Source organism: Salmo salar, chromosome ssa13, assembly GCF_905237065.1.
Source record: "Salmo salar chromosome ssa13, Ssal_v3.1, whole genome shotgun sequence".
Lineage (NCBI taxonomy): Eukaryota > Metazoa > Chordata > Actinopteri > Salmoniformes > Salmonidae > Salmo > Salmo salar.
The window spans coordinates 22313852-22341442 of NC_059454.1; the positions used below are offsets into that span (position 1 = coordinate 22313852).

A 27591-nucleotide genomic window follows, 5' to 3' on the forward strand; every position below is an offset into this window, starting at 1 on the left:
ACACCAAACCACAGACATACATTCATTTCCAACCACAAACATGCTGTAGCCACATATACACACTCTCAATTAATCATTCACACACACATACACAATACACACAAGCATGCACACACACACACACACACACTGATACACAGGCACACACACACACAGTGGATTTAGACCTTTCAACAGCGTGGGTTGATATTCAGTATCCATAAGCATGAACAGTTGACGACTCTGCTGGGCCGTCAATGTTCCGGTTCAGTTTGGGAGGGTCTGCTAACCTCATCCAGAACAGGACTTCGGTTCTGACAGACTGCTCTGTCCATCCCAACGATTAGGGCCTCTCCTCTCATTCATACTTGGCCAGAGAGGCTAAAGTGGTCCAAACCGAGCCAGCAGCTCAAAGGCCAGGCCTAATGGATTTGTAGTACACCTTGGCTAATGTAAAACACCTTTCCCCCTCTCTGTGATTAGCTAAGAGGGTCTGGACTGGGGCCGGGGCCTAAACCGGCCTGTCCTGCCAAGACTAGGCCTAGAGTAATGAGAGCACAGCCACTATTGGGCTGTGTTTGTGTGTACGCACGTGTGCGTGTGCGTGTGTGTAAACCAGGGAGAGAGTGAACCTCTGGTCTGACGATGCGTGAGCATTATAAACTCATTACACTGGCTCCAGCACCAATCACAGACTCTGTCTGCCTCTCTCTGTTTCTTTTCAGTTTTTCTCTCTCATTCTTTCACTCATAATCGTTCTTTTTTTCCCTCGCTCTCTAATTACACTCTCTCTTTGATTTCCATAAACCTCTGTCTCTCTTCATGACCGCTTCCTTTTTTTCTGTCTATTACTTGTCTCCCCTCCTCTGATCTTCTTTCATTCTCTCTCTCACTCTCTCCTTCTCTCATTGTTTTGTTCTGTTTCTTTCTCTCCCTCTGCAGCCAAAGACTTGGACACAGAGAAATATGTCCACTTGGTAAGCACACACACAAGCACACACAAAAACACACACACAAGCACACACACAAGCACACACACACGGACAGAGAGCTTTCTCATTCACCTCTATTAACCCCAGTCAGTCTGTCATCAGCCCCATTGGTCTCAGAAAGAACTCAGTTTAACGCAGACAGACACAGGGATAGCCTGAGCAATAAATCACTAACTACACACTTTCATAAGAGTGTGTGTGAGCGCATGCATGTAGGAAAGAACATGACAGCACTAATACCACATAAGCCATTGAAAAAACTCAGATATGCTAACTTTCAGTTCGACGAAATGAGTTCTCTGGCATACATTTCACTGAGAGAATAGCTTTAGTCATTTTTCTTGAGCAGTTATTTGTTGATGTAGCACTTCATATTATGGTGTGCTGGCCTGGACTGGCTCAGTAGAGTGAAACCAACAGTGTCCTTTCTTTCTCCTCCACCTCCACCTCCACACCCCTGTCCTAGCCCTGTCCTGTACCAGCATGTTAGACATCTCGTATTGGTTTACTGTACAGCAATCAGAGAAACTTCCAAAATGTCCCAACTTGCTTGTTAGTCAGGCCTCATAAATCCCAAATGTGTTTCCTGGGTTGTGTTCAGTACTTAGAAGTGAGTGAAAACATTTTGAAATGGTAGAAGTATTAACTGAAACCTTCATACAAGAACACTTGTTTTCATTTCATCTCCCTGTCAAATGTTAATCACACCTCCGTAGAAGATTCTCATTTAGATTTAGGTTATATCCCCACCATGATGATAGGATGTTTTTGTACCCTGACCTCTAACCCCTGCCCCCACCCTTCCAGGTCTTGCCTCATGATGAGCCGTTTGAGAATAAGAAGTCCCACAGACAGAGTCATCGTAAGAAGGTCCTCCCTGAGATCTACCTAACCCGCCTCCTCTCCACCAAGGTAAGCACACAACCCACAGTGTGGCAGCCAACTTTAATGAGCCACAGTGTACAACCAGAACAGTGACAGAAAGCAGTGCCAGCCTTTCCTGGATGCCCATCTGTTAGTGCTTCAGCTAGCCAACTGCTTATCATGTCAATTGTGAGCCTACTTAGAGAGATGGAGACCCACACAGATCCAAAATTGTGGCTTAAATGCAAAAATACAAGTTATTTATAAGATCATCATCATGATTCCCAAACTAGTACGATTGTGATCCTAAACAGTTTGGCATGACAGTCACAACTCAAGTACCGTAATTTCCGGACTATTGAGCGCACCTGAATATAAGCCGCACCCACTGAATTTAAAAATATATATTATTTTGAACATAAATAAGCCGCACATGTCTATAAGCCGCAGGTGCCTACCGGAACATTGAAACAAATGAACTTCACACAGGCTTTAACGAAATACGGCTTGTAACAAAAATAAATAGGCTTTAACGAAACACGGCTTGTAACAAAAATAAATAGGCTTTAACGAAACACGGCTTGTAACAAAAAAAATCAATTTGCAGTAAGCTTTAGTTGTCTTTTTGCACTGAGTCAATTCCTCACGCTGCTGTTTCCAACGTCTTATCATCGACTCATTAAGACCAAGCTCCCGTGCAGCAGCTCTATTTCCTTTTCCAACAGCCAGATCAATCGCCTTCAACTTGAAAGCTGCATCATATGCATTTCTCCATGTCTTTGCCATGATGAGGGTGACAAAATGACTACAGTAATCAGAATGATGGGAAGTTTGAGAGCGCTCAATTTAATCTAAACAGTAAACAAAAAAGTTGTTTGACCTTAACCCGTTCGGCAATTTCATTGGTCTAATGAAAGCTTCATGCCGCCAAAAAACTGAGCACGTCACAGAATGTGTTTTTTTGGAGAAAAAAAAATGTGAAAGTGGGAAAAATCCATATATTAGCCGCGTCATTGTTTAAGCCGCGAGGTTCAAAGCGTGGGGAAAGAGTTGCGGCTTATAGTCCGGAAATTACGGTAGTTGGCTAAAGCAGAGGCATCATTCCATCATCGTTGACAATCAATCCATCATCAGTTCTATTTACAGTGACATGGGGTGGCAGGTAGCCTAGTGGTTAGAGTGTTAGACTTGTAACTGAAAGGTTGCAAGATCAAGTCCCTGAGCTGACAAGGTGAAAAAAATAACATTTAAAATAAAAAAAAATGTGTCATTCTGCCCCTGAACAAGACAGTAAACCCACTGTTCCTAAACCGTCATTGAAAATAAGAATGTGTTCTTAACTGACTTCCCTAGTTAAATAAAGGTACATTTAAAAAAAAAAAATTAAATCCCAGAATTCCAAACAATCCAATTCTGGTTCCGTGTCTGATCCCATCTGTGTTGTGGTTTTGTAGGGAACACTGCAGAAGTTCCTAGATGACTTGTTCCAGGCCATCCTCAGTATTCCTGCAGAGCGTCCGCCGCTGGCAATCAAATACTTCTTTGACTTCCTGGAGGAGCAGGCGGACAAGAGGGGCATCACGGACCCCGACACCCTGCACATCTGGAAGACCAACTGGTAGCTAGGGGAACGAGATGCATCTACTCATCAATGTAGCATGAGGCAGTACAGTATCCATAATGCAAGATGTTCCTGAAGCTCACATAATGTTGTCTCATCTCTATAGTTTACCTCTGCGTTTCTGGGTGAACATCCTGAAGAACCCTCAGTTTGTGTTTGACATTGAAAAGACGGACCACATGGACGCCTGTCTGTCTGTCATTGCCCAGGCCTTCATAGATGCCTGCTCCGTTTCAGACCTGCAGCTGGGCAAGGTGAGACACACACATTACACATGTATAAACAATTACTGTTAAGTGATCGCACTCAACGCAGTCACATGGTTACAAAGACACACTGTATTGCACATGAGACACACACACATTACAATCATTGTGGAAAACTCTGAAGTGAAATTACAATGTTGAACAGTGAACCATCATATTTTTGTATAAAATATCTAATAATGAAAGAGAAGGATTGCTGTTTTGAATTTGGGAAAGGTGGAAAAAATATTGTTATCCATCAATAATGATAAGCCACCAGGTATAAACAACCATGATAGGACACTAATGAGAATCATAGCAGACTGTATTGCCACCCCTATTTGCTATATCTTTAACCAAAGCCTAAAAAACGTGGACGGAAGCTAAAGTCATTCCACTGCTAAAAAATTGTCAAGCACCCTTTGCTGGTTCTAACAGCCACCCAATCAGTTTTCTGCCTTTTCTTAGTAAACTGATAGCATTGTATTTGGTCAAACACAATTCTCTCTATTTTTCAGAGAACAAGTTAACTACTAACTTTCAGCATGCATATAGAGAAGGGTACTAAACTTGTAATGCACTGACTCAAATGACTGATGATTGGCTAAAAGAAATGGATAATAAGATCATAGTTGGAGCTGTATTGTTAGATTTCAGTGCAGACTTTGATGGGGCTCCCGAGTGGCGCAGCGGTCTAAGGCACTGCATCTCAGTGCTCACTACAGATCCTGGCAAACCAGGCTGTATCACAACCGGCCGTGATTGGGAGTCCCATAGGGCGATGCACAATTGGCCCAGCGTCATTCGGGTTAGGGTTTGGCTGGGATAGGCCGTCATTGTAAATAAGAATTTGTTCTTAACTGACTTGCATAGTTAAATAAAGATAAAATAAAATGTTTAAATGTTATTGAAAAAACTCACTTGCTATGGCTTTAGATCACCTGCCATCACATGGTTGGAGAGTTATTTATCCAATAGAAGCTTATCTAAGATGAAATATGTACAGTGTGGTGTCCCTCAGGGCAGTTGCCTTGGGCTGTTACGCTTCTCTATTTTTTTTAACAATTGATTTGCCACTGGTCTTACGCGAAGCTACAGAATGACTATGTATGCAGATGATTTCCACACTCTACATGTCAGTATCCAAAGCCAGTAGGCTTACTGAAATTCTAAATGAGGAATTGCAGTAAGTTTCAGAATGGGTGATTAATAATAAATAGGTCTTAAATACATCTAATACTGAAAGCATTGTATTTGGTTCAAAACATTCTTTAACACCGAAATCTCAACTGGAGTTGTACATAAAGTGTGTGATCATTGAGAAAGTTGAGGAAACTAAACTCCTAGGTATATCATTGGATGGTCAATCATCATGGACAAGTCATATTGATCAAATTTAGGTGAAGCTGAGGAAGGGTATTTCTGTTACAAAAACATGTTATGTGTTTTTTACACAAAAATCAACTGTACTAGTTGTTCAGTCTCTGGTCTTGTCCCATCTTGATTACTGTCTGATAATTTGGTCAAGTGCAGCAAGGAAAGAGCCAGCAAAGCTACTGCTGGCTCAAAAGATAGCAGCACACCTTACCCTTTTAATTGCACATACAGAACAAACATAAACATCATGCATGTCAGTCTTTCCTGGTTGGGGGTTGACGAGAGATTAGCTGTTTCTCGTTTAGTTTCTATGAGAAATAAACTCCGAAAAAAAGAAACGTCCTCTCACTGTCAACTGCGTTTATTTTCAGCAAACTTAACATGTGTAAATATTTGTATGAACATAACAAGATTCAACAACTGAGACATAAACTGAACAAGTTCCACAGACATGTGACTGTGGAATAATGTGTCCCTGAACAAAGGGGGTTCAAATCAAAAGTAACAGTCAGTATCTGGTGTGGCCACCAGCTGCATTAAGTACTGCAGTGCATCTCCTCCTCATGGAATGCACCAGATTTGCCAGTTCTTGCTGTGAGATGTTACCCCACTCTTCCACCAACGCACCTGCAAGTTCCCGGACATTTCTGGGGGAATGGCCGTAGCCCTCAACCTCCGATCCAACAGGTTCCAGACGTGCTCAATGGGATTGATATCCGGGCTCTTCGCTGGTCATGGCAGAACACTGACATTCCTGTCTTGCGGGAAATCACATACAGAACGAGCAGTATGGCTGGTGGCATTGTCATGCTGGAGGGTCATGTCAGGATGAGCCTGCAGGAAGGGTACCACATGAGGGAGGAGGATGTCTTCCCTGTAACGCACAGCGTTGAGATTGCCTGTAATGACAACAAGCTCAGTCCGATGATGCTGTGACACACCTCACCAGACCATGACGAACCCTCCACCTTCAAATCGATCCTGCTCCAGAGTACAGGCCTCGGTGTAACGCTCATTCCTTCGATGATAAACGTGAATCTGACCATCACCCCTGATGAGACACATCCGCGACTCGTCAGTGAAGAGCACTTTTTGCCAGTCCTGTCTGGTCCAGCGACGGTAGGTTTGTGCCCATAGGCGATAAAGGTAATGTCTGGTGAGGACCTGCCTTACAGTTCCCGCTCAGCCCAGTCAAAACTGTTCGCTGCTCTGGCACCCCAATGGTGGAACAAGCTCCCTCACGACGCCAGGACAGCGGAGTCAATCACCACCTTCCGGAGACACCTGAAACCCCACCTCTTCAAGGAATACCTAGGATAGCATAAAGTAATCCTAATCCTAACCCCCCCCTTAAAAGATTTAGATGCACTATTGTAAAGTGGTTGTTCCACTGGATATCATAAGGTGAATGCACCAATTTGTAAGTCGCTCTGGATAAGAGCGTCTGCTAAATGACTTAACCTCTCTGGGCTAGGTGGCATCAAATCGTCCCACCTACGTAACAGCCAGTTGAATCCTGTGGCGCGATTTTCAAATACCTTAGAAATGCTATTACTTCAATTTCTCAAACATATGACTATTTTACACCATTTTAAAGACAAGACTCTCGTTAATCTAACCACACTGTCCGATTTCAAAAAGGCTTTACAACGAAAACAAAACATTAGATTATGTCAGCAGAGTACCCAGCCAGAAATAATCAGACACCCATTTTTCAAGCTAGCATATAATGTCACAAAAACCCAGAAGACAGCTAAATGCAGCACTAACCTTTGATGATCTTCATCAGATGACACACCTAGGACATTATGTTATACAATACATGCATGTTTTGTTCAATCAAGTTCATATTTATATCAAAAACCAGCTTTTTACATTAGCATGTGACGTTCAGAACTAGCATACCCCCGCAAACTTCCGGCGAATTCACTAACAATTTACTAAATTACTCACGATAAACGTTCACAAAAAGCAGAACAATTATTTTAAGAATTATAGATACAGAACTCCTCTATGCACTCGATATGTCCGATTTTAAAATAGCTTTTCGGTGAAAGCACATTTTGCAATATTCTAAGTAGATAGCCCGGCATCACAGGGCTAGCTATTTAGACAGCCACCAAGTTTAGCACTCACCAAAGTCAGATTTACTATAAGAAAAGTTTGATTACCTTTCCTGTTCTTCGTCAGAATGCACTCCCAGGACTTCTACTTCAATAACAAATGTTGGTTTGGTCCAAAATAATCCATAGTTATGTTCCAACAGCGGCATTTTGTTCGTGCGTTCAGGACACTATCCGAATTGTAAATAAGGGTCACGCGCACTTTGTGACAAAAGATTTCTAAATATTTAATTACCGTACTTCGAAGCATGTCAACCGCTGTTTAAAATCAATTTTTATGCCATTTTTCTCGTAAAAAAGCGATAATATTCCGACCGGGAATCTGCAATTAGGTAAACAGCCGAAAGAAAATACAGCATGGGGTCGACTCGGGCACGCGCCTAATTCCTTTGTCCTCTGATCGGCCACTTGGCAAAGGCGATTATGTGTTTCAGCCTGGGGCTGCCTCGACATCGTTCAGCTTTTTCCCGGGCTCTGAGAGCCTATTGGAGCCGTAGGAAGTGTCACATTAGAGCTAAGATCCTGACTCTTCAATAAACAGAGGCAAGAACAACAACACCTTGTCAGACAGGCCACTTCCTGCATGAAATCTTCTCAGGTTTTTGCCTGCCATATGAGTTCTGTTATACTCACAGACACCATTCAAACAGTTTTAGAAACTTTAGGGTGTTTTCTATCCAAAGCCAATAATTATATGCATATTCTAGTTACTGGGCAGGAGTAGTAACCAGATTAAATCGGGTTCGATTTTTATCCGGCCGTGTAAATACTGCCCCCTAGCCCTAACAGGTTAAATGTAAATGTAACAGGCCTCCAAGCCCTCAGTCCAGCCTCTCTTAGCCTATTGCGGACAGTCTGAGCACTGATGGAGGGATTGTTTGTTCCTGGTGTTACTCGGGCAGTTGTTGTTGCCATCCTGTACCTGTCCCGCAGGTGTGATTTTCGGATGTACCAATCCTGTGCAGGTGTTGTTACACGTGGTCTGCCACTGCAAGGATGGTCAGCTGTCCGTCCTGTAGCGCTGTCTTAGGCGTCTCACAGTATGGATATTGAAATGTATTGCCCTGGCCACATCTGCAGTCCTCATGCCTCCTTGCAGCATGCCTAAGGCACGTTCACACAGATGAGCAGGGACCCTGGGCATTTTTCTTTTGGTGTTTTTCAGAGTCAGTAGAAAGGCCTCTTTAGTGTCCTAAGTTTTCATAACTGTGACCTTAATTGCCTACCATCTGTAAGCTGTTCGTGTCTTAACGACCGTTCCACAGGTGCATGTTCATTAATTGTTTATGGTTCATTGAACAAGCATGGGAAACAGTGTTTAAACCCTTTACAATGACGATCTGTGAAGTTATTTGGATATTTATGAATTAGCTTTGAAAGACAGGGTTCTGCTGAGATTATTACTGTGATGAAAATTCGAGATTGTCTCCATAATGAAATAACATACAGTTCAGACACCCACACATAACCCACAAGACATGCCACTAGGGTTCTCTTCGCATGGAACTCCCTTCCATCTCCAAACAGCAAAATTACCTATTGTGTCATTTCACAATAGGAACTGTGAAATGACACAGACAAACACACACTCTATCACACTCTAATACACACAATACACACAATCTACACAATTATTTTTTATTTGTATTATTCGTATATTGTTGTATAAAAAAATGTGTGTTAGTGTTCTTGTTTGTCTGTGTATCCGTGTTTTGTTACTTGTCATGTTTTGTGTGGACCCCAGATAGAATAGCTGCTGTTTCGGCAAAAGCTAATGGGGATCCAAATAAACCAAACCAAACATACAGTATACTTAAACACACACAGACACACACACACACACACACACACACACACACACACACACACACACACACACACACACACACACACACACACACACACACACACACACACACACACACACACACACACACACACACACACACACACACACACACTTTCCCAAAATGACCCTCACTGTCATCACCTATCTCCACATTCCTCCCCAGTCCCTGCCAACCCCCTTCCCCTCCTCTCTCCAGTCAGTCTGTCTACCTCTCCTCATGATTTTTCAGCCCAGTCTGCTCAGCCAAGGTCATGGGCACCAGGAATTCACTCTTCAAAGTGTGTGTGTGTTTCAGTGTCCTTACTTCCCACAAACAGTCTCATCCCTCAGAAGCTGTGACCCCTAGCATACACTTTGCTTCCTGTCTCTTTGACTGACTTCCTCCCCAGAGATGCTTAATGCTGCTCTTTCAGATGAAACCAAAGCATTATGATTTATTCCACTTGTTCATTGCCAGAGAGCCAATGCACACACCTCAAACATGTAATACACAGAAACACACACACACAAACACACACACCATGGCACTGTAAAACATCCAGATGCTCATCTCATCCTTTATTCTCTGTCTGTTATTGGGAAGACCTGGTGTCCTCAGCTGTGCTGTCTGTGTATAGATGTTTACTGTTCTTTAGATAAGACAGAAAGGTATTAGACTGTCTGAGTGGAGACTTAACTCTTTTCTCTGCTTGAGTGTTCAGCATAGGAAGAGCAGGGCAGAAAAGGTCTGGATTAACCATCGTGTGTGTGTGTGTGTGTGTGTGTGTGTGTGTGTGTGTGTGTGTGTGTGTGTGTGTGTGTGTGTGTGTGTGTGTGTGTGTGTGTGTGTGTGTGTGTGTGTGTGGTGGTCAGGGGACAGGACAGGTCAGTAAGGGATCTGGATTAGCCGTTGCTCTGCAGGGTTGAGAGAAGGCTTGGAAACAGAGTTGTTTCCACAGAAACCTTATCTGGTGTCCTGCAGACAGACAGGGAGGGGTGGGGGGTGCTAGGGGTCACAGGGGGTCGCCAGGCAGATGGAGGAACCATAGGAAATGACCTTGTGGACAGGAAGAGAGGGATCCCTATCATGAGGAGGGACAGTGGCTGGAGTCTTCCTAGGCGCGATACCACACACACGCACACACAAATGCATGTCTGTATGCTCAACCCAATACCTTACAAGTGAAGCTTTCTTAAAGATTCAATAATGCGTTCAGTACCATTGTAAATGCTGTCAGTATCTTGTAGAAGTAGCAGATGTAAGTAGAAGGATCGATTGTTATGTCTGTCCTGGTTCTCTGTGGCTGTGGACATGGTTTATGTCTGGCCTGGCTTTCTGTAGATGTGGACATGATCAATGTCTGTCCTGGTTCTCTGTGGCTGTGGACATAGTTTATGTCTGGCCTGGTTTTCTGTAGATGTGGACATGGTTTATGTCTGTCCTGGTTCTCTGTGGCTGTGCACATGGTTTGTTATGTCTTCCAATTGGCGCATTCATTGCCTCCTCTCCCCTGTAACTATTCCCCAGGTCGTTGCTGTAAATGAGAATGTGTTCTCAGTCAACTCACTTGGTAAAATAAGTGTTAAATAAATAAAGAAAAATGTCTGGCCTGGTTCTCTGTGGCTGTGGATATGATTTGTTATGTCTGGCCTGGTTGTTTAACTTTCCTATTGTGAGGAGAGGAAACCCTTGGCCCTCTCTTCATTGTCTCAGTACAGGGAGGTGCTGACCTACCACACACTGATAACACCAACCACTCGCTGTGACCATGGACCGTACATCAACCGTCGATTTTTTGGTATTTTATTAGGATCCGCATTAGCTGTTGCAAAAGCAGCAGCTACTCTTCCTGAGGTCCATACAAAACATGAAACATGACATTATACAGAACATTAATAGACAAGAATAGCTCAAGGACAGAACTACATACATTTAAAAAAGGCACACATAGCTTACAGTTGAAGTCGGAAGTTTACATACACCTTAGCCAAAAACATTTAAACTCAGTTTTTCACAATTCCTGACATTTAATCCTAGTAAAAATTCCCTATCTTAGGTCAGTTAGGATCACCACTTTATTTTAAGAATGTGAAATGTCAGAATAATAGTAGAGAGAATGATTTATTTCAGCTTTTATTTCTTTCATCATATTCCCAGTGGGTCAGAAGTTTAAATACACTCAATTAGTATTTGGTAGCATTGCCTTTAAATTGTTTAACTTGGGTCAAACGTTTCGGGTAGCCTTCCACAAGCTTCCCACAATAAGTTGGGTGAATTTTGGCCCATTCCTCCTGACAGAGCTGGTGTAACTGAGTCAGGTTTGTAGGCCTCCTTGCTTGCACACGCTTTTTCAGTTCTGCCCACACATTTTCTATAGGGTTGAGGTCAGGGCTTTGTGATGGCCACTACAATACCTTGACTTTGTTGTCCTTAAGCCATTTTGCCACAACTTTGGAAGTATGCTTGGGATCATTGTCCATTTGGAAGACCCATTTGCGACCAAGCTTTAACTTCTCTAGGGCCAGTGGGACGATTTCGTCCCACCTACGTAACAGCCAGTGGAATCCCGTGGCGCGTTATCCAAATACCTTAGAAATGCTATTACTTCAATTTCTCAAACATATGACTATTTTACACCATTTTAAAGACAAGACTCTCGTTAATCTAACCACACTGTCCGATTTCAAAAAGGCTTTACAACGAAAACAAAACATTAGATTATGTCAGCAGAGTACCCAGCCAGAAATAATCAGACACCCATTTTTCAAGCTAGCATATAATGTCACAAAAACCCAGAAGACAGCTAAATGCAGCACTAACCTTTGATGATCTTCATCAGATGACACACCTAGGACATTATGTTATACAATACATGCATGTTTTGTTCAATCAAGTTCATATTTATATCAAAAAACAGCTTTTAACATTAACATGTGACATTCAGAACTAGCATACCCCCCCGCAAACTTCCGGTGAATTTACAAAAAATTTACTAAATTACTCACGATAAACGTTCACAAAAAGCATCACAATTATTTTAAGAATTATAGATACAGAACTCCTCTATGCACTTGATATGTCCGATTTTAAAATAGCTTTTCGGTGAAAGCACATTTTGCAATATTCTAAGTAGATAGCCTGGCATCACAGGGCTAGCTATTTAGACACCCAGCAAGTTTAGCACTCACCAAAGTCAGATTTACTATAAGAAAAATGTTATTACCTTTGCTGTTCTTCGTCAGAATGCACTCCCAGGACTTCTACTTCAATAACAAATGTTGGTTTGGTCCCAAATAATCCATTGTTATATCCAAATAGCGGCGTTTTGTTTGTGCGTTCAAGACACTATCCGAAAGGGTAAAGAAGGGTGACGAGCATGGAGCATTTCGTGACAAAAAAATCTAAATATTCCATTACCGTACTTCGAAGCATGTCAACCGCTGTTTAAAATCAATTTTTATGCCATTTTTCTCGTAAAAAAGCGATAATATTCTGACCGGGAATCTGCATTTAGGTAAACAGACGAAAGAAAATAAAGCATGGGGTCGACTCGGGCACGCGCCTAAGCCCATTGTCCTCTGATCAGCCACTTGCCAAAAGCGATAATGTGTTTCAGCCAGAGGCTGCCTCGATATCATTCAGCTTTTTCCCGGGCTCTGAGAGCCCATGGGAGCCGTAGGAAGTGTCACGTTACAGCAAAGATCCTCTGTCTTCAATAAAAAGAGCCAAGATGAACAACAACTTGTCAGACAGGCCACTTCCTGTTCAGAATCCTCTCAGGTTTTGGCCTGCCATATGAGTTCTGTTATACTCACAGACACCATTCTAACAGTTTTAGAAACTTTAGGGTGTTTTCTATCCAAAGCTAATAATTATATGCATATTCTAGTTTCTGGGCAGGAGTAATAATCAGATTAAATCGGGTACGTTTTTTATCCAGCCGTGAAAATACTGCCCCCTAGCCATAACAGGTTAACAAGAAATTTGTGTAGTGGTTGAAAAAAGTTTTAATGACTCCAACCTAAGTGTATGTAAAATTCCGTCTTCAACTGTATATTTTAATACAACACACAAAATATCTAGTTCAAATAGGGGAGAGGCGTTGTGCCGTGAGATGTTGCTTTACAGTTTTTTTTTTAAACCAGGCTTGCTGTTCATGTGAGCAATATGAGATGGAACGGAGTTCCATGCAATAATAGCTCTATATAGTATTGTACGCTTTCTTGAATCTGTTCTGGATTTGGGGACTGTGAAAAGACCCTTGCAGGACTTGCTTTTTGGAGTGTGCTGTCAAAGCATCTCTTTATTATGGACAGACCTCTCCCCATCTTTACAACCATTGAATCTACATGTTTTGACCATGACTGTTTACAATCTAATGTAACACCAAGTAATTTAGTCTCCTCAACTTGTTCAACAGCCACACAATGCATTACCAGATTCAGCTGAGGTCTAGAACATAGGGAATGATTTATACCAAAAACAATGCTCTTAGTTTTAGAGATGTTCAGGGCTAGTTTATTACTGACCACCCATTCCAAAACAGACTAACAATTTTTTAAGAGTTTTAGGGACTTCATTAGCTGTGGTTGCTAATGCATATATGGTTGAATCATTAGCCTACATGGACACACATGCTTTGTTTAATGCCAGTGGCAGATCATTAGTAAAAAATAGAAAAGAGTAGAGGGCCTAGAGAGCTGCCATGCGGTACACCACACTTTACATGTTTGACATTAGAGAAGCTTCCATAGACCAACCACACTTTGACCACAGACCATGCTGCCCACAGTCATGTTAACAACTCACTGACCATCGACCTCACTCACCATATACTGGCGCGCGACTGGACCACTGAGCTATAAAAGATGGCTGACCATTGTTTTCAACGTATTCTACTCATGTTCGCATACGCAGATTCATGGACCATCTATATCCGGGTTGCATCTGGTTTACTCTGCCCAACTGACAAATGCACTAGCACTCAGTGCGCACAGAAAGCAGCGTGAGAAGTGATGACGTCATCACATCATTCAAAAACATGACAGACATTGGATGAATATACAATTGTAATGGCTTCGGCTGGATGATTTGTGCTCAAAGGTGATGACTAAATGGTCTTATTAGGAATTTTCAAATCTCACTTCTCTATGAGGCCGTCTATGGGAATTGTCTTTCTGGAGGTTACTTTGACTAAAGAGGACTTCTTCTCTGGTTTCAGGACTCTCCCACTAACAAGCTGCTGTATGCCAAGGAGATCCCAGAATACAAGAAGAGGGTACAGTGCTATTACAAACAGATCCATGAGATGGCGCCACTGAGTGAGCAGGAGATGAACGCCCACTTGGCCGAGGAGTCACGGGTGAGAGAGGGGTGGCAGATCAATAAAAGTATTAATTCATTGATTGATAGATGTAATGTGTTAGCCTTGGTGGCGGACTGTCTCTGCATTTAACCGTGCTACAACGTTGAATCTGTATCTCTGTCTATTGCTTTTTGAGCTGACAATGTTTGAAGGATTGATATTGTGACGAAACGCTGACGCTGTTTTCCGTTTCGTAGAAATACAGAAATGAGTTCAACACCAACCTGGCCTTGACGGAGATCTACAAATACGCCAAGAAATACAGGAACCAGGTAAGATCCCACTACCACTGACCTGGATTAGCTGTTTGACACATGTTTAAACTGGCCCCATCTCCAGCCTTATCACCAGTCTTCATTCCACATGGATTTGAGAGAGAGAGAACACATTGGAAAGAATTAACAAAAAAAACAGAGCAAACTAGAATGCTATTTCGTCCCAAACAGAGAGTACACAGTGGCAGAATACCTGACCACTGTGACTGACCCAAACTTAAGGAAAGCGTTTGACTCTGTACAGACTCAGTGAGCATAGCCTTGCTATTGAGAAAGGCCACAGTAGGCAGACCTAGCTCTCAAGAGAAGATAGGCTATGTGCACACTGCCCACAACATGAGGTCGAAACTGAGCTGCACTTCCTAACCTCGTGCCAAATGTATGACCATATTAGAGACACATATTTCCCTCAGATTACACAGATCCACAAAGAATTCGAAAACAAACCCAATTTTGATAAACTCCCATATCTACTGGATGAAATACAACAGTGTGCCATCACAGCAGGGAGATTTGTGACCTGTTGCCACAAGAAAAGGGCAACCAGTGAAGGACAAACACCATTATAAATAGAACCCATATTTATGTTTATTTATTTTCCCTTTTTTACCTATTTGCACATCATTACAACACTGTAGATTGACATAATATGACATTTGAAATGTCTTATTCTTTTGGAACTTCTATGAGTGTAATGTTTACTGTACATTTTTTATTTCAATTTTGTTATCTACTTCACTTGCTTTGGCAATGGTAGCATATGTTTCCCATGCTGAGAGAGAGTGAGTGAGTGAGTGAGTGAGTGAGTGAGTGAGTGAGTGAGTGAGTGAGTGAGTGAGTGAGTGAGTGAGTGAGTGAGTGAGTGAGTGAGTGAGTGAGTGAGTGAGTGAGTGAGTGAGTGAGTGAGTGAGTGAGTGAGTGAGTGAGCGTCAGTACAGGAGATCACGTATCCTTAAAGATCAAATTGTATTTCTCTCATGCACCGAATACAACTGGTGTAGTAGACCTTACAGTGAAATGCTTACTCACAAGCCTTTAACCAACCCAGGAGATCCAAAATATCCCTCCACACCGACAGCACATGGGGCTGGTTAGAGCATTGGGCCAGTAACCAAAAAGTTGCTGGATCGAATCCCTGGATCGAATGATCAAGGCAGTTAACCCACTGTTCCCCGTTAGGCCGTCATTGTAAATAAGAACTTGTTCTTAACTGACTTGCCTAGTTAAATAAAGGTAAAAAAAGAAATAAAATAAGAAATATATATATATATATTTCTTTTTTTTTTTTTTTACCTTTATTTCTATATATATATATATATATAAAGACCTGATCCATATTCTCTTAAACCTCCTCAACCAAATACATAGCCAACAGCACAGGGCTTGTGACACCCTCTTCTCAACTCTCCGCCCCCACAACCCTTACCTTTCCCTCACAATACCTCATCATCAACCACCCCTATCGGTTAAACCCCCCCACACACACACACCCCTACTGTTCCGTGGAGTGGTTGAGACAGTGATTGTGTGTTAATGGAGGGCCCTCATCATAACAGTGTTTAGCTGTTCACTGCCATTCTACTGTACCAGCAGACACTAGGGGTTCAGAGGTTTCCCTGGGACTCTCTATGAATCACCCCTGATTACACATTCTCTCACTCAGCCCTCTCGCTGGGCACACGCTGCCAGTAACACCCACTGAACGCATGACAACTATCAGGCTTGAAAGGCAGCGCAGATGTTGGTTTTGTAAATAGTTTGTGAACAGGAAAGGCTTTTGTGGGGGAGAGGCATGCGTGAAGGCTGAAGAACTGCTGAAGTACTCTCTTTCTCTGTCCTGACAGGTGGTTGAGTTTCTGTCCTATGCTGTAGAATGCATGATCGCTTGAGGGCTACTGAAAGTAGTCTTTCTCTCTTTATATTTCTAACTCTTTATCTATCTCTCCAGCTCTCATTCTCTAACTGTGGGTAGATACTTTTTTTTAAGGTTTCTGGCTTGGTTATTGTCTGAACTTTTTTTTTTCTCTCTCTCTCTCTCTCTCTCTCTCTCTCTCTCTCTCTCTCTCTCTGTCTCTCTCTGTCTCTCTCTCTCTCTCTCTCTCTCTGTCTCTCTCTCTCTCTGTCTCTCTCTCTCTGTCTCTCTGTCAGGTGGTGAGTGCTCTGGAGTCCAACCCCACAGCGAAGCGTACTCAGCTGCACCACAAGTTTGAGCAGGTCATTGCTCTGGTGGAGGACAACATCTATGAGTGTAGCAGTGAGGCCTGAGTCTCCCTCCACCCAGCCTCCACCCCAGACCATTCCCCCAGGCTGCCTCCGCCCTAGCTGGGGTACAGGATCTAGAAAAACCCCTGTCTGTCTACCCTACAAATATCCCTTCTGTCTATAGAGTTTATAGAGCCCAAAGACAAGAAGGAACTCTTTGCTTTAAGAAATATTTTGCTTTAAGACTGGAAGAGATGGCAGCTTGAGCTTCACTGTAACACCTCAACCCAAGACTGCCTCAGAAACCTGATTGGGAGCACTGTACCATGGATTAAGACATGTCCTAAGAATGTACCTTGGACTAAGCGTATGTTGAGATACTGAGGAATTGAAACCCACGTCCTTTATATCACGTGCAGAATCTCTGGATTATGTCTTTGTCTGGGTGAGGGTGACTGTATTGACTCTTCTACTCACACTTGGATATCAACCCAATCTGGTATCTTGTCTGTTCACACCTGGCTTGGATCTCACTCTGGTTTCACACTGCTTTGACCTGAAGCATAGTGGAGTTAGAGATGGAGGCACTGGGAGATGGGCCTTATTCTGGATGATGTCACAGCCTCTGGGACCTGGAGCCCCGGCGGCCATCTTACGCACTGACCCCCCTTCTGTTGGAGGATGAGCCAATGATGCACTGTACTGTATTGTAAATGTCCATAGCAATATTTATAGATCTGTTCTAATGTTTTCTGAGTGGCCTGTTCAACGATATGTGAATGAGAAACTCTTCCCATCTTATTACAACCTGCACTGTTCTCAGGTTTGATTGGTGGAAATGGCAAAGAACTCCAACGGTGCTTTGAACTACAAGTCCCAATGTGCTTTGCAGGTTGGTGATGGGTTCCGGAGGAGTAGAGTAGTATTGAGAGGATTTATTACCTAATGTTTCATGTGCCACAGACCTGTTTGCAAAGAGACTGGACTCTGTTGGATCAGATGGAGTGTAGTTCAATGGGAAGAATTACATGTGATGTGTTTATGTGAAGGCAGGTTGATCTGTTTTGTGACTGAGAATGAAGGTAGATTTTGACCAAGAGGGACATTTAGAGTAAAACTATGACCTTCAGTTAATGAAAGAGGGACAACTGTCTGACATGACCGTACATGTGATGCCAAAATGACAATTGTCAGAGTTTGTGAAAATAAATGCTACTACAGAGCTATAATACGGTATAAAATGTTGAAATGTTTTGTTTCGTATCAGTATTAAAATGTCTGTTTTCATCAATACCTATGCAAACTTAGAATGGTTCAGCAAAGCGACATTTGTAAACCACAGGGCAGTGATGGAGTGTTTTGTTAGTGCTTTTTGACTGGTTGTGCATGCCACCCAACAACCCAATGGGCATCTGGACTCTTTCAGAAACACTAGTACTGTAAATGCTCCCCTATGAATGAAACAGGTATGAAAAAGAAAGTTCACATTTTTATTGTAGGATATTTAACAACTTTATTTCCACGTCACATGTACCATCCTTACCTTTACAGTATTAACACTAGTCATGTCTCCAGAGCTTTTTACACACACACACACACACACACACACACACACACACACACACACTCTCGCACTCAGGAGGTGGCTTCTCCCTGCAGAGTTTCTTTGCGGGTCCATCTGTTTACACTCAGGACCTGGTCCGAGCCAAGGGTTAAGAGCTAACCAGCTCGGCCTCATCATGATGGTGCCCTGGTTGGCAAAGATGTACCAAGCCATGGTGGCATAGGGCACCCAGCATATCAGAAATGTGATGCCCATGGCAATCACCATACGGGTCACTTCCTTCTCTGCCCTCTGAGTGGTCTCTGACTCCTGCTGCAGGGCTGCCGCCTGAACGAACGGACGGACGGACGGACGGACGGACACACACACACACACACACACACACACACACACACACACACACACACACACACACACACACACACACACACACACACACACACACACACACACACACACACACACACACACACACACACGTATGTGGAGATATAGTAGTCCTGTGTGTTTACTGGTCTTCAGTGACAGTGTGTGTGGTTTGTCGTTGTCCCATGCGGACGCTACAGAGCAGAAGGCCGTAGCAGAAGCTGATGATGACCAGAGGGATGTAGAAGTGGAGGGCGAACAAGATGTATGCTGTAGTAGTTAATTCCACAGGAACACTGCATACCCTCTGGGATGGACCTATACACACGTGCACCCGCACACCTCATTTAAAAAATGTTTTATGTTATATGTATTATAAAGAAGTATTGCCCCTGAGATCTACCAGCCATCGGCCCATTCCCATTTCTTATTAAGGTGACGTTTAAGGTAAGACTAGTAGGAGATGCTATTTGGGGGGTATTTAGCGGGTGATCTACCTGGACCGGCAACACAATGGAGGCACAGCGCAGGGGAGAGCCATGATCCAGGTGAAGGCCACACCCACAATGGCGGGCCACTCATTGAAGCGGTAGTTGGTCATTGGTTTACAAACCACGATATAACGCTCAATGGCCAATAACACCAGAGACCAAAGGGAGATTTCCTCTGCGACACACAGCAAGTCAGAAACACATACTCAGCATACATACTCATTTGCAGAAAATATTTAGACAAACTATTCTGAATATATTGGACACAGGCAGAAGACTTAAAACAGAACAGATGCTACTCTATATCTAAAGTACATAGGGTACAGTAAGTGATATTGGCAAATCTACTTTTTCATGCATTTATATGATCTCAACCAGCAACTTGCACCTGCAGCTATTGGAACAGTTGATGTGATAACAGCTGCACTTCAACACAAAGCTTCAGTTATTCTGTAAGGTCTATACATCTGCTGTCACCTCAGTCACAGAAAACAGGTGTAAAAATGCATATCTCATAAGGTCCTGGGCTTTATTTAAGTCTTCACAAGAAAGGTATGCTGGGGGTGCGGGTGCTATTCAAATTATTCTAAATACATGGGTGGTCTTGATATTCGGGGAAAAAAATATTCGGCACCGGATTTTAAAGTCATTGAGCTCAAGGTGCATTGAGGTTGCACCTGGCGAAAACCAGCCAGGCACCCCTTTAGGGAAAAGTTACTCAACCACAGTTCTAGGATCAGATTCCCCTAGCCTAATCCTAACCATTATGGAAACCAAAATATCTTACCCTGTGGCTCGTGGCAACTACTACCTACACCTCACCCAAAGGTCCCCCATATCTTACCTCCCAACTACTACCTACACCTCACCCAAAGGTCCACCATGTCTTACCTCCCAACTACTACCTACACCTCACCCAAAGGTCCACCATGTCTTACCTACCCAACTACTACCTACACCTCACCCAAAGGTCCACCATGTCTTACCTCCCAACTACTACCTACACCTCACCCAAAGGTCCACCATGTCTTACCTACCCAACTACTACCTACACCTCACCCAAAGGTCCACCATGGTTTACCTCTGTCATGACGTTGGCCTCTTTGAGTACAGGGAGGACAGTTGACCCCCTCCCCCTTGCACCATCCCCCAACCTACCTCCCCCCACCCAGGCCCTGTGTGAAGGGGTGGTAAAATTCTAGAGGAGAATCTCTTGCCACATGGTTCATAGAGAGACACAGGAAATTCTTCCAACTCACAGAATTGGGGAACCGAATGACATGTATGTTCTGGAGAAGGTATGGAAGATTGGTGAAGAATCCAGCTACGAACTGGTCCGCTTGGTACAATTCTGTGATACTCAGAAGAGACAACATAGCCATATTACCATAAAACTGTTTATATAATAGCCTCAACATCAGGACTTGCATCCAAATGGTTGTATAGAATGTATTAATAAGGATAAAGCTATTTGTGATACATTGAGATGCTGTGTACTGATGTTAATGTGATCAAATGTATTTATGTTCAAAGATTAAAATCAGTCATCGGCACGCCCCCAGGGACACAGACAGGACCAGGTGTCATTTGACAAGCCTGTTCTATGTTCACTATAAAACCCCACCCTGATTTACTTTCTGGAGACCAGGCCTCCACTCCATTGCGAGTTGGCCAATAGGTTTGACCATCCAATTCCGCTACTGAAAGTGAACTATACCACGTGGTATAGTTTAGACTATTGATACCGACAGAATAAGAACAACAAGTCTTTGATATTAATTAATAGTCTTCAGCTAGAAATTATATCATTGAACGCGAAGACCAACGAAACATCCATTCTATAACGACATTAATGAATGTCGCTTTGAAAGATCCATTCTAACCGAGAGAGAGAGAGAGAGACTCTCCAATAGAACGACTCTTCAACAAGGATCCCGACGACACACTGTGCGTAAATATATATTGATTGCAGTTGTTCCCAAATGAGTGAGCGTTCATGTACAAAGGATTAGCATATCAATTGCTAACTTCTCTAGGGCCGGCGGGACGAAATCGTCCCACCTACGTAACAGCCAGTGGAATCCTGTGGCGCGTTATTCAAATACCTTAGAAATGCTATTACTTCAATTGCTCAAACATATGACTATTTTACAGCATTTTAAAGACAAGACTCTCGTTAATCTAACCACACTGTCCGATTTCAAAAAGGCTTTACAACGAAAGCAAAACATTAGATTATGTCAGCAGAGTACCCAGCCAGAAATAATCAGACACCCATTTTTCAAGCTAGCATATAATGTCACAAAAACCCAGAAGACAGCTAAATGCAGCACTAACCTTTGATGATCTTCATCAGATGACACACCTAGGACATTATGTTATACAATACATGCATGTTTTGTTCAATCAAGTTCATATTTATATCAAAAAACAGCTTTTTACATTAGCATGTGACGTTCAGAACTAGCAAACTTCCGGTGAATTTACAAAAAATTTACTAAATTACTCACGATAAACGTTCACAAAAAGCATCACAATTATTTTAAGAATTATAGATACAGAACTCCTCTATGCACTCGATATGTCCGATTTTAAAATAGCTTTTTGGTGAAAGCACATTTTGCAATATTCTCAGTAGATAGCCCGGCATCACAGGGCTATCTATTTAGACACCCAGCAAGTTTAGCACTCACCAAAGTCAGATTTACTATAAGAAAAATTTTAATACCTTTGGTGTTCTTCGTCAGAATGCACTCCCAGGACTTCTACTTCAATAACAAATGTTGGTTTGGTCCCAAATAATCCATTGTTATATCCAAACAGCGGCGTTTTGTTCGTGCATTCAAGACACTATCCGAAAGGGTAAATAAGGGTGATGAGCATGGCGCATTTCGTGACAAAAAAATTCTAAATATTCCATTACCGTACTTCGAAGCATGTCAACCGCTGTTTAAAATCAATTTTTATGCCATTTTTCTCGTAAAAAAGCGATAATATTCCAACCGGGAATCTGCGTTTAGGTAAAAAGAGGAAAGAAAATAAAGCACGGGGTCAACTCGTGCACGCGCCTAAGCCCATTGTCCTCTGATCGGCCACTTGCCAAAAGCGTAAATGTGTTTCAGCCTGGGGCTGCCTCGATATCATTCAGCTTTTTCCCGGGCTCTGAGAGCCTATGGGAGCCGTAGGAAGTGTCACGTTACAGCTAAGATCCTCAGTCTTCAATAAACAGAGACAAGAAGAACAAGATCTTGTCAGAGAGGGCACTTCCTGTTCAGAATCTTCTCAGGTTTTTGCCTGCCATATGAGTTCTGTTATACTCACAGACACCATTCAAACAGTTTTAGAAACTTTAGGGTGTTTTCTATCCAAAGCCAATAATTATATGCATATTCTAGTTACTGGGCAGGAGTAGTAACCAGATTAAATCGGGTACGTTTTTTATCCGGCCGTGTCAATACTGCCCCCTACCCCCAACAGGTTAATATTAATGAACTCTGTGTGTCTCCTCAGCTGACCATTTATGACCCATTGTTGAACAAGACACCAGCCATGCCTGTTTAGCCCACTAGGGCACATTACTCTACCAATTCTTTGTGATGATAATTACTGTTTGTATGCTTTCTGTGAATTACTTAGTTTAGTAAATAAATGATTTTAAGACAATTAATGTATGGATGACTCTTAGTAAAGGCTGGGTTCGTGCAGATACAACAATTTACGACGTTTGGAATGAGACTGGACGCGAGGTAAAATACACCATTTAAACCAGAAGATAATCGGCCTATACTATAATATAATATACAATGTTATACTATAGGAAAGTTATATTAGGAAAATTATAACTTTGTAATCTGAATATTTTCCTTGGTGCCCCGATCTCCTAGTTAATTATAGTTAAACGATTAATCAGTTTAATCGCGTGATAATAATTACAGGGAGTTAATTGATAAACATGTCTTCAGTTTAATGGTACCCCAAAGACACGACACCTCCCAACTACTACCTACACCTCACCCAAAGGTCCACCATGTTTTACCTCCCAACTACTACCTACACCTCACCCAAAGGTCCACCATGTCTTACCTACCCAACTACTACCTACACCTCACCCAAAGGTCCACCATGTTTTACCTCCCAACTACTACCTACACCTCACCCAAAGGTCCACCATGTCTTACCTCCCAACTACTACCTACACCTCACCCAAAGGTCCACCATGTCTTACCTACCCAACTACTACCTACACCTCACCCAAAGGTCCCCCATATCTTACCTCCCAACTACTACCTACACCTCACCCAAAGGTCCACCATGTCTTACCTCCCAACTACTACCTACACCTCACCCAAAGGTCCACCATGTCTTACCTCCCAACTACTACCTACACCTCACCCAAAGGTCCACCATGTCTTACCTCCCAACTACTACCTACACCTCACCCAAAGGTCCACCATGTCTTACCTCCCAACTACAGCCTAGGGCTCCACCATCACCATGTCTTACCTCCCATAGTGGTGAAGAATCCTTCAATGTTGCATCTGGTAACGCCCAGGAAGAAGTAGCCCTGTAGGGCCGTGGCGAGGGTCACAGTGAAGCCCCCCACCACCATGGAGAGGTCAGCGACAGCCAAGTTCAACAGGATGTCCGTAGGGGGGTCCGTAGCGTCTTGCGCTACAGCGTGACGTAGAGCGTAAGAAGTTGATAGGGAAGGCTGTGACAAGAAAGATCATGTAGGAAGTGAGGAGAGAGTACTTCCAGGGTGCAGCTAGGTAATACTGAAGGTACTCAAAGGGGCTCTGCACCACCCCAGGTTTGTTAGATAAGGGCACGTAGAAGTTTGGGCCCTCTGTGCCGTTCATGGCGGCAGCTGTTGGGGTGTGTGTGTCTATGTAAGTGTGTATGTTTCTCTACTGGAGTGTGTCTTTCTCTGTACTCGCTAGTATTTTGAGAGAGGAAAGAGAAAGCACTGTCCCTTCTCAGACTTGAGAGGAGCTCTTTCTCGCTGGAGGCCAGGTAGGATGGAGGGGATAGATAGATCCAGACAATGAGAAGTGGTGTGCGCAGCTCCCCCGAGGCGGGCGCAGGCCCTTTTAAGAGCCCCTCTCTTAGGATTAGGCACATGCATGGACCTCAGCATGGACAGATTTAGGTCACACACACTAATCCATGAGAAAAACATCTAGCGTGAGTATAGTGTGTGTATACTCAAAGGCAGTGTTATACTCTGACGATGTCATCCTCACAAGAACACGTCATCAAGTTTGCTGGAGGCTAAGTCAAAGACCAATGCAACTCAGACTTCTTCTGAAAAGCACATATGCCAAAAGTAATGCACTGGAGAATAGGGTGTCAGATTTGCATTATCCTAGACGCCTAAAGGCTACTGTACCAGTCTGCTTATACAGCCTGACGTGTCAACTTTGTCAGAGAATCATTTAGCAGGCTTTATAGAAGAGGGAGTGTAAATGTAATTTCCGGAGTGTTCCAACTCATTTGCAGCAGTGGTAACCTAATCCTTAATCACTGAATAATATGGACCTCACTTAGGAAAGGAGCAGAAAACGGTTTCTGTTGCACACATATCCTCTCTCACACACACACACTCTCTCTCTCTCATCAGAAAGATTTTGTCAGGCATATTAATTTTGGTAGCATGGCGCGTAAGCTCACACACAGTAATCCTGTGGTAAGGTGTGGGACAGTAAGACACCTGGTGTTAGAGCTGTGAAGCTGTCAGACTGCCCGTGGATCGCTGAGAAGAATATCAACACACACCGATGCAAACACACTCAAACACATTTCTAACCCTGAATCACACACTCATGCACATTTCTAACCCTGAATCACACACTTATGCACATTTCTAACCCTGAATCACACACTCATGCACAAAACAAGTTGAGAATATTGAAACCTTTCATTTAAAAAATTTTTTGACTTTAATATAAAAATACAATACATTCAACTCTTAAAAAAAAAAAAATCACACCATGACTATTTACCTAAATAATGTGGAATGCTAGAGAGTCAAAGTGCACATCACATAACAGCAACAATAAATACCAGTGAATTAAAATAAGTGTTTTAATTTTTTTTTTTAATTAGACAGAAGAGTTCATTCGTAAATCTGTGTGATCTCATCCTGTTCATTCTATAGGATTGATCAGCTGAAGATGTGCTTTTGTTGCAGACTATAATGATCTTCATAATCCCATTCCTGAAATAACATCCATGAGGGTTTGGGGCTGCCAGCATATGGACGGAACATTGCTCAGAAGAGCAAGAGTGAAACTGAAGATATGAATGAATTGTGAGATGGATGAATTGACTCTAGAACAGTTTGGTGAGGTCAGTTGGGTTCATCGATGGGCCGACGGCAGTAGGGACAGCAGTTGTGCTGAAGCACAAGCAGCTCATAGTCTTCACTGTGGAACATCTAGAGGAAACACACCAGAGAAGACAGGAAGCATGGGTCAGAGAACACAGAGCAGAGCAGGGATTCTCTAAGGAAGGTAGCAGAGACCAGTAACACAACATCTAGCACTGCCAATAGCAACATTTTATCCAAATCTAACTTCTGGTAAAGGAAACACTGCAGAAAGTAAAAATAAGTGAAAGATTAAGGCTAGAAGAGAGATTCTGCCAGAGGGCCATGGAGAGCCAAGGTGTGTGTGTGGGACGGTAGTGTGTAATGTTTTAATGATTAGAATAATTTTTCACCCAAGTACAGCACCTGGGGGTGAGTGAGTGTATGATAGGGGTGAGTAAGTGTGTGATAGGGGTGAGTGTGTGTGTGTGTGTGATAGGGGTGAGTGTGTGTGTGTGTGATAGTGGTGAGTGTGTGTGTGTGTGATAGTGGTGAGTGTGTGTGTGTGATAGTGGTGAGGGAGGCATGAAGCTCAATGCTGTGTGTGTGTGTGTGTGTGTGTGTGTGTGTGTGTGTGTGTGTGTGTGTGTGTGTGTGTGTATATATATATATATATATATATATATATTCCATCTATTCAGTACCTGGAAGCAGGAGGGGCACATGGTGATGCTGACGTCAGGCAGTAAGGAGCGGTAGTACTCCCACTGCAGGGGTTTGGGCCAGCGCTTGATTAGGACATCCCTCCTGCTCATAGACCTCAGCACGGAGCGACTCACCACCACCGGGACAAAGTCAGAGCCCCCCTGCTGTTAAGGAGATACACACACACAGGTTCACATATTAGAATATACACATACTGACCCCTTTCATTTATACTCTCCCTTTAGTTTCACCTCCCTCCTTCCTATCCTCACCTCAAAGCTGAGTTTGGCCATGAAGGGGTCCTCCTCTATGTCTTCTGTGCCATCATCCAGCTTCAGAGACTGGGACTCTGATACAGTTAAGGAAGCTGCTCCTCTCACATTCTCCCTTTCATACCCTATCACTTCTGCTCATCGTTCTCTGCTCTCACACACACACACTCACGACGTACAGCTCATTAGGAAAGTATTCAGACCCCTTGACTTTTACACATTTTGTTACGTTATAGCCTTATTCTAAAATGTATTAAATTGTTGGTTTTTTTCCTCATCAATCTACACACACGCACACACACACACACACACACACACACACACACAATACCCTATAGTGACAAAGAAAAAAATATTATTTTTTTTGACATTTTTGCAAATGTATTAAAAACCCAAAAATGAAATATCACATTTACATATGTTTTCAGACCCTTTACTCAGTACTTTGTTGAAGCACCTTTGGAGGTGATTACAGCCTCAAGTCTTTTTGGGTTTGACGCTACAAGCTTGACACACCTGTATTTGAGGAGTTTCTCCCATTCTTCTCTGCAGATCCTCTCAAGCTCTGTCAGGTTGGATGGTGAGCGTCGCTGCACAGCTATTTTCAGGTCTCTTCACAGATGTTCGATCAGGTTCAAGTCCGGGCTCTGGCTGGGCCACTCAAGGACATTCAGAGGCTTGTCCCGAAGCCACTCCTGCGTTGTCTTGGCTGTGTGCTTAGGGTCGTTGTCTTGTTGGAATATGAACCTTCTCCCCAGTCTAAGGTCCTGAGCGCTCTGGAGCAGGTTTTCATCAAAGATCTCTAAGTACTTTGCTCTGTTCATCTTTCCCTCGATCCTGACTAGTCTCCCAGTCCCTGCCACTGAAAAACATCCCCACAGCATGATAATGCCACCACCATGCTTCACCGTAGGGATGGTGCTAGGTTTCCTGCAGACGTGACGCTTGGCATTCAGGCCAAAGAGTTCAATCTTGGTTTCATCAGACCAGAGAATCTTGTTTCTCATGGTCTGA

At 43.0% G+C, this 27591-nt stretch overlaps 2 protein-coding genes and 1 pseudogene across 5 annotated transcripts in view; 1 reads left to right on the top strand and 2 right to left on the bottom strand.

The window, feature by feature from the left end:
* Positions 1–18108, top strand: part of LOC106566625 (plexin-D1) — a 107643-nt gene extending 89535 nt beyond the window's left edge. The window contains exons 30-36 of the mRNA XM_014134824.2: positions 922–956; positions 1779–1883; positions 3290–3453; positions 3563–3710; positions 14252–14392; positions 14593–14667; positions 16819–18108. Coding sequence (XP_013990299.1) covers positions 922–956; positions 1779–1883; positions 3290–3453; positions 3563–3710; positions 14252–14392; positions 14593–14667; positions 16819–16935 — 785 coding nt within the window. The 3' untranslated portion in view covers positions 16936–18108. The remainder of the gene's footprint in view (positions 1–921; positions 957–1778; positions 1884–3289; positions 3454–3562; positions 3711–14251; positions 14393–14592; positions 14668–16818) is intronic.
* LOC106566680 (rhodopsin, freshwater form-like) lies at positions 17414–24152 on the bottom strand (annotated as a pseudogene).
* Positions 24153–25217: 1065 nt separating this feature from the next.
* ift122 (intraflagellar transport 122 homolog (Chlamydomonas)) overlaps positions 25218–27591 on the bottom strand; it is a 34608-nt gene continuing 32234 nt past the window's right edge. For all 4 annotated transcript variants that reach the window (XM_014134823.2, XM_014134822.2, XM_014134821.2 and 1 more), the window contains 3 exons: positions 26578–26654; positions 26305–26469; positions 25218–25729 (listed from right to left, as the gene is read on the bottom strand). In XM_014134823.2, the coding sequence (XP_013990298.1) occupies positions 25643–25729; positions 26305–26469; positions 26578–26654 (329 nt within the window). In that variant the 3' untranslated portion in view covers positions 25218–25642. The remainder of the gene's footprint in view (positions 25730–26304; positions 26470–26577; positions 26655–27591) is intronic.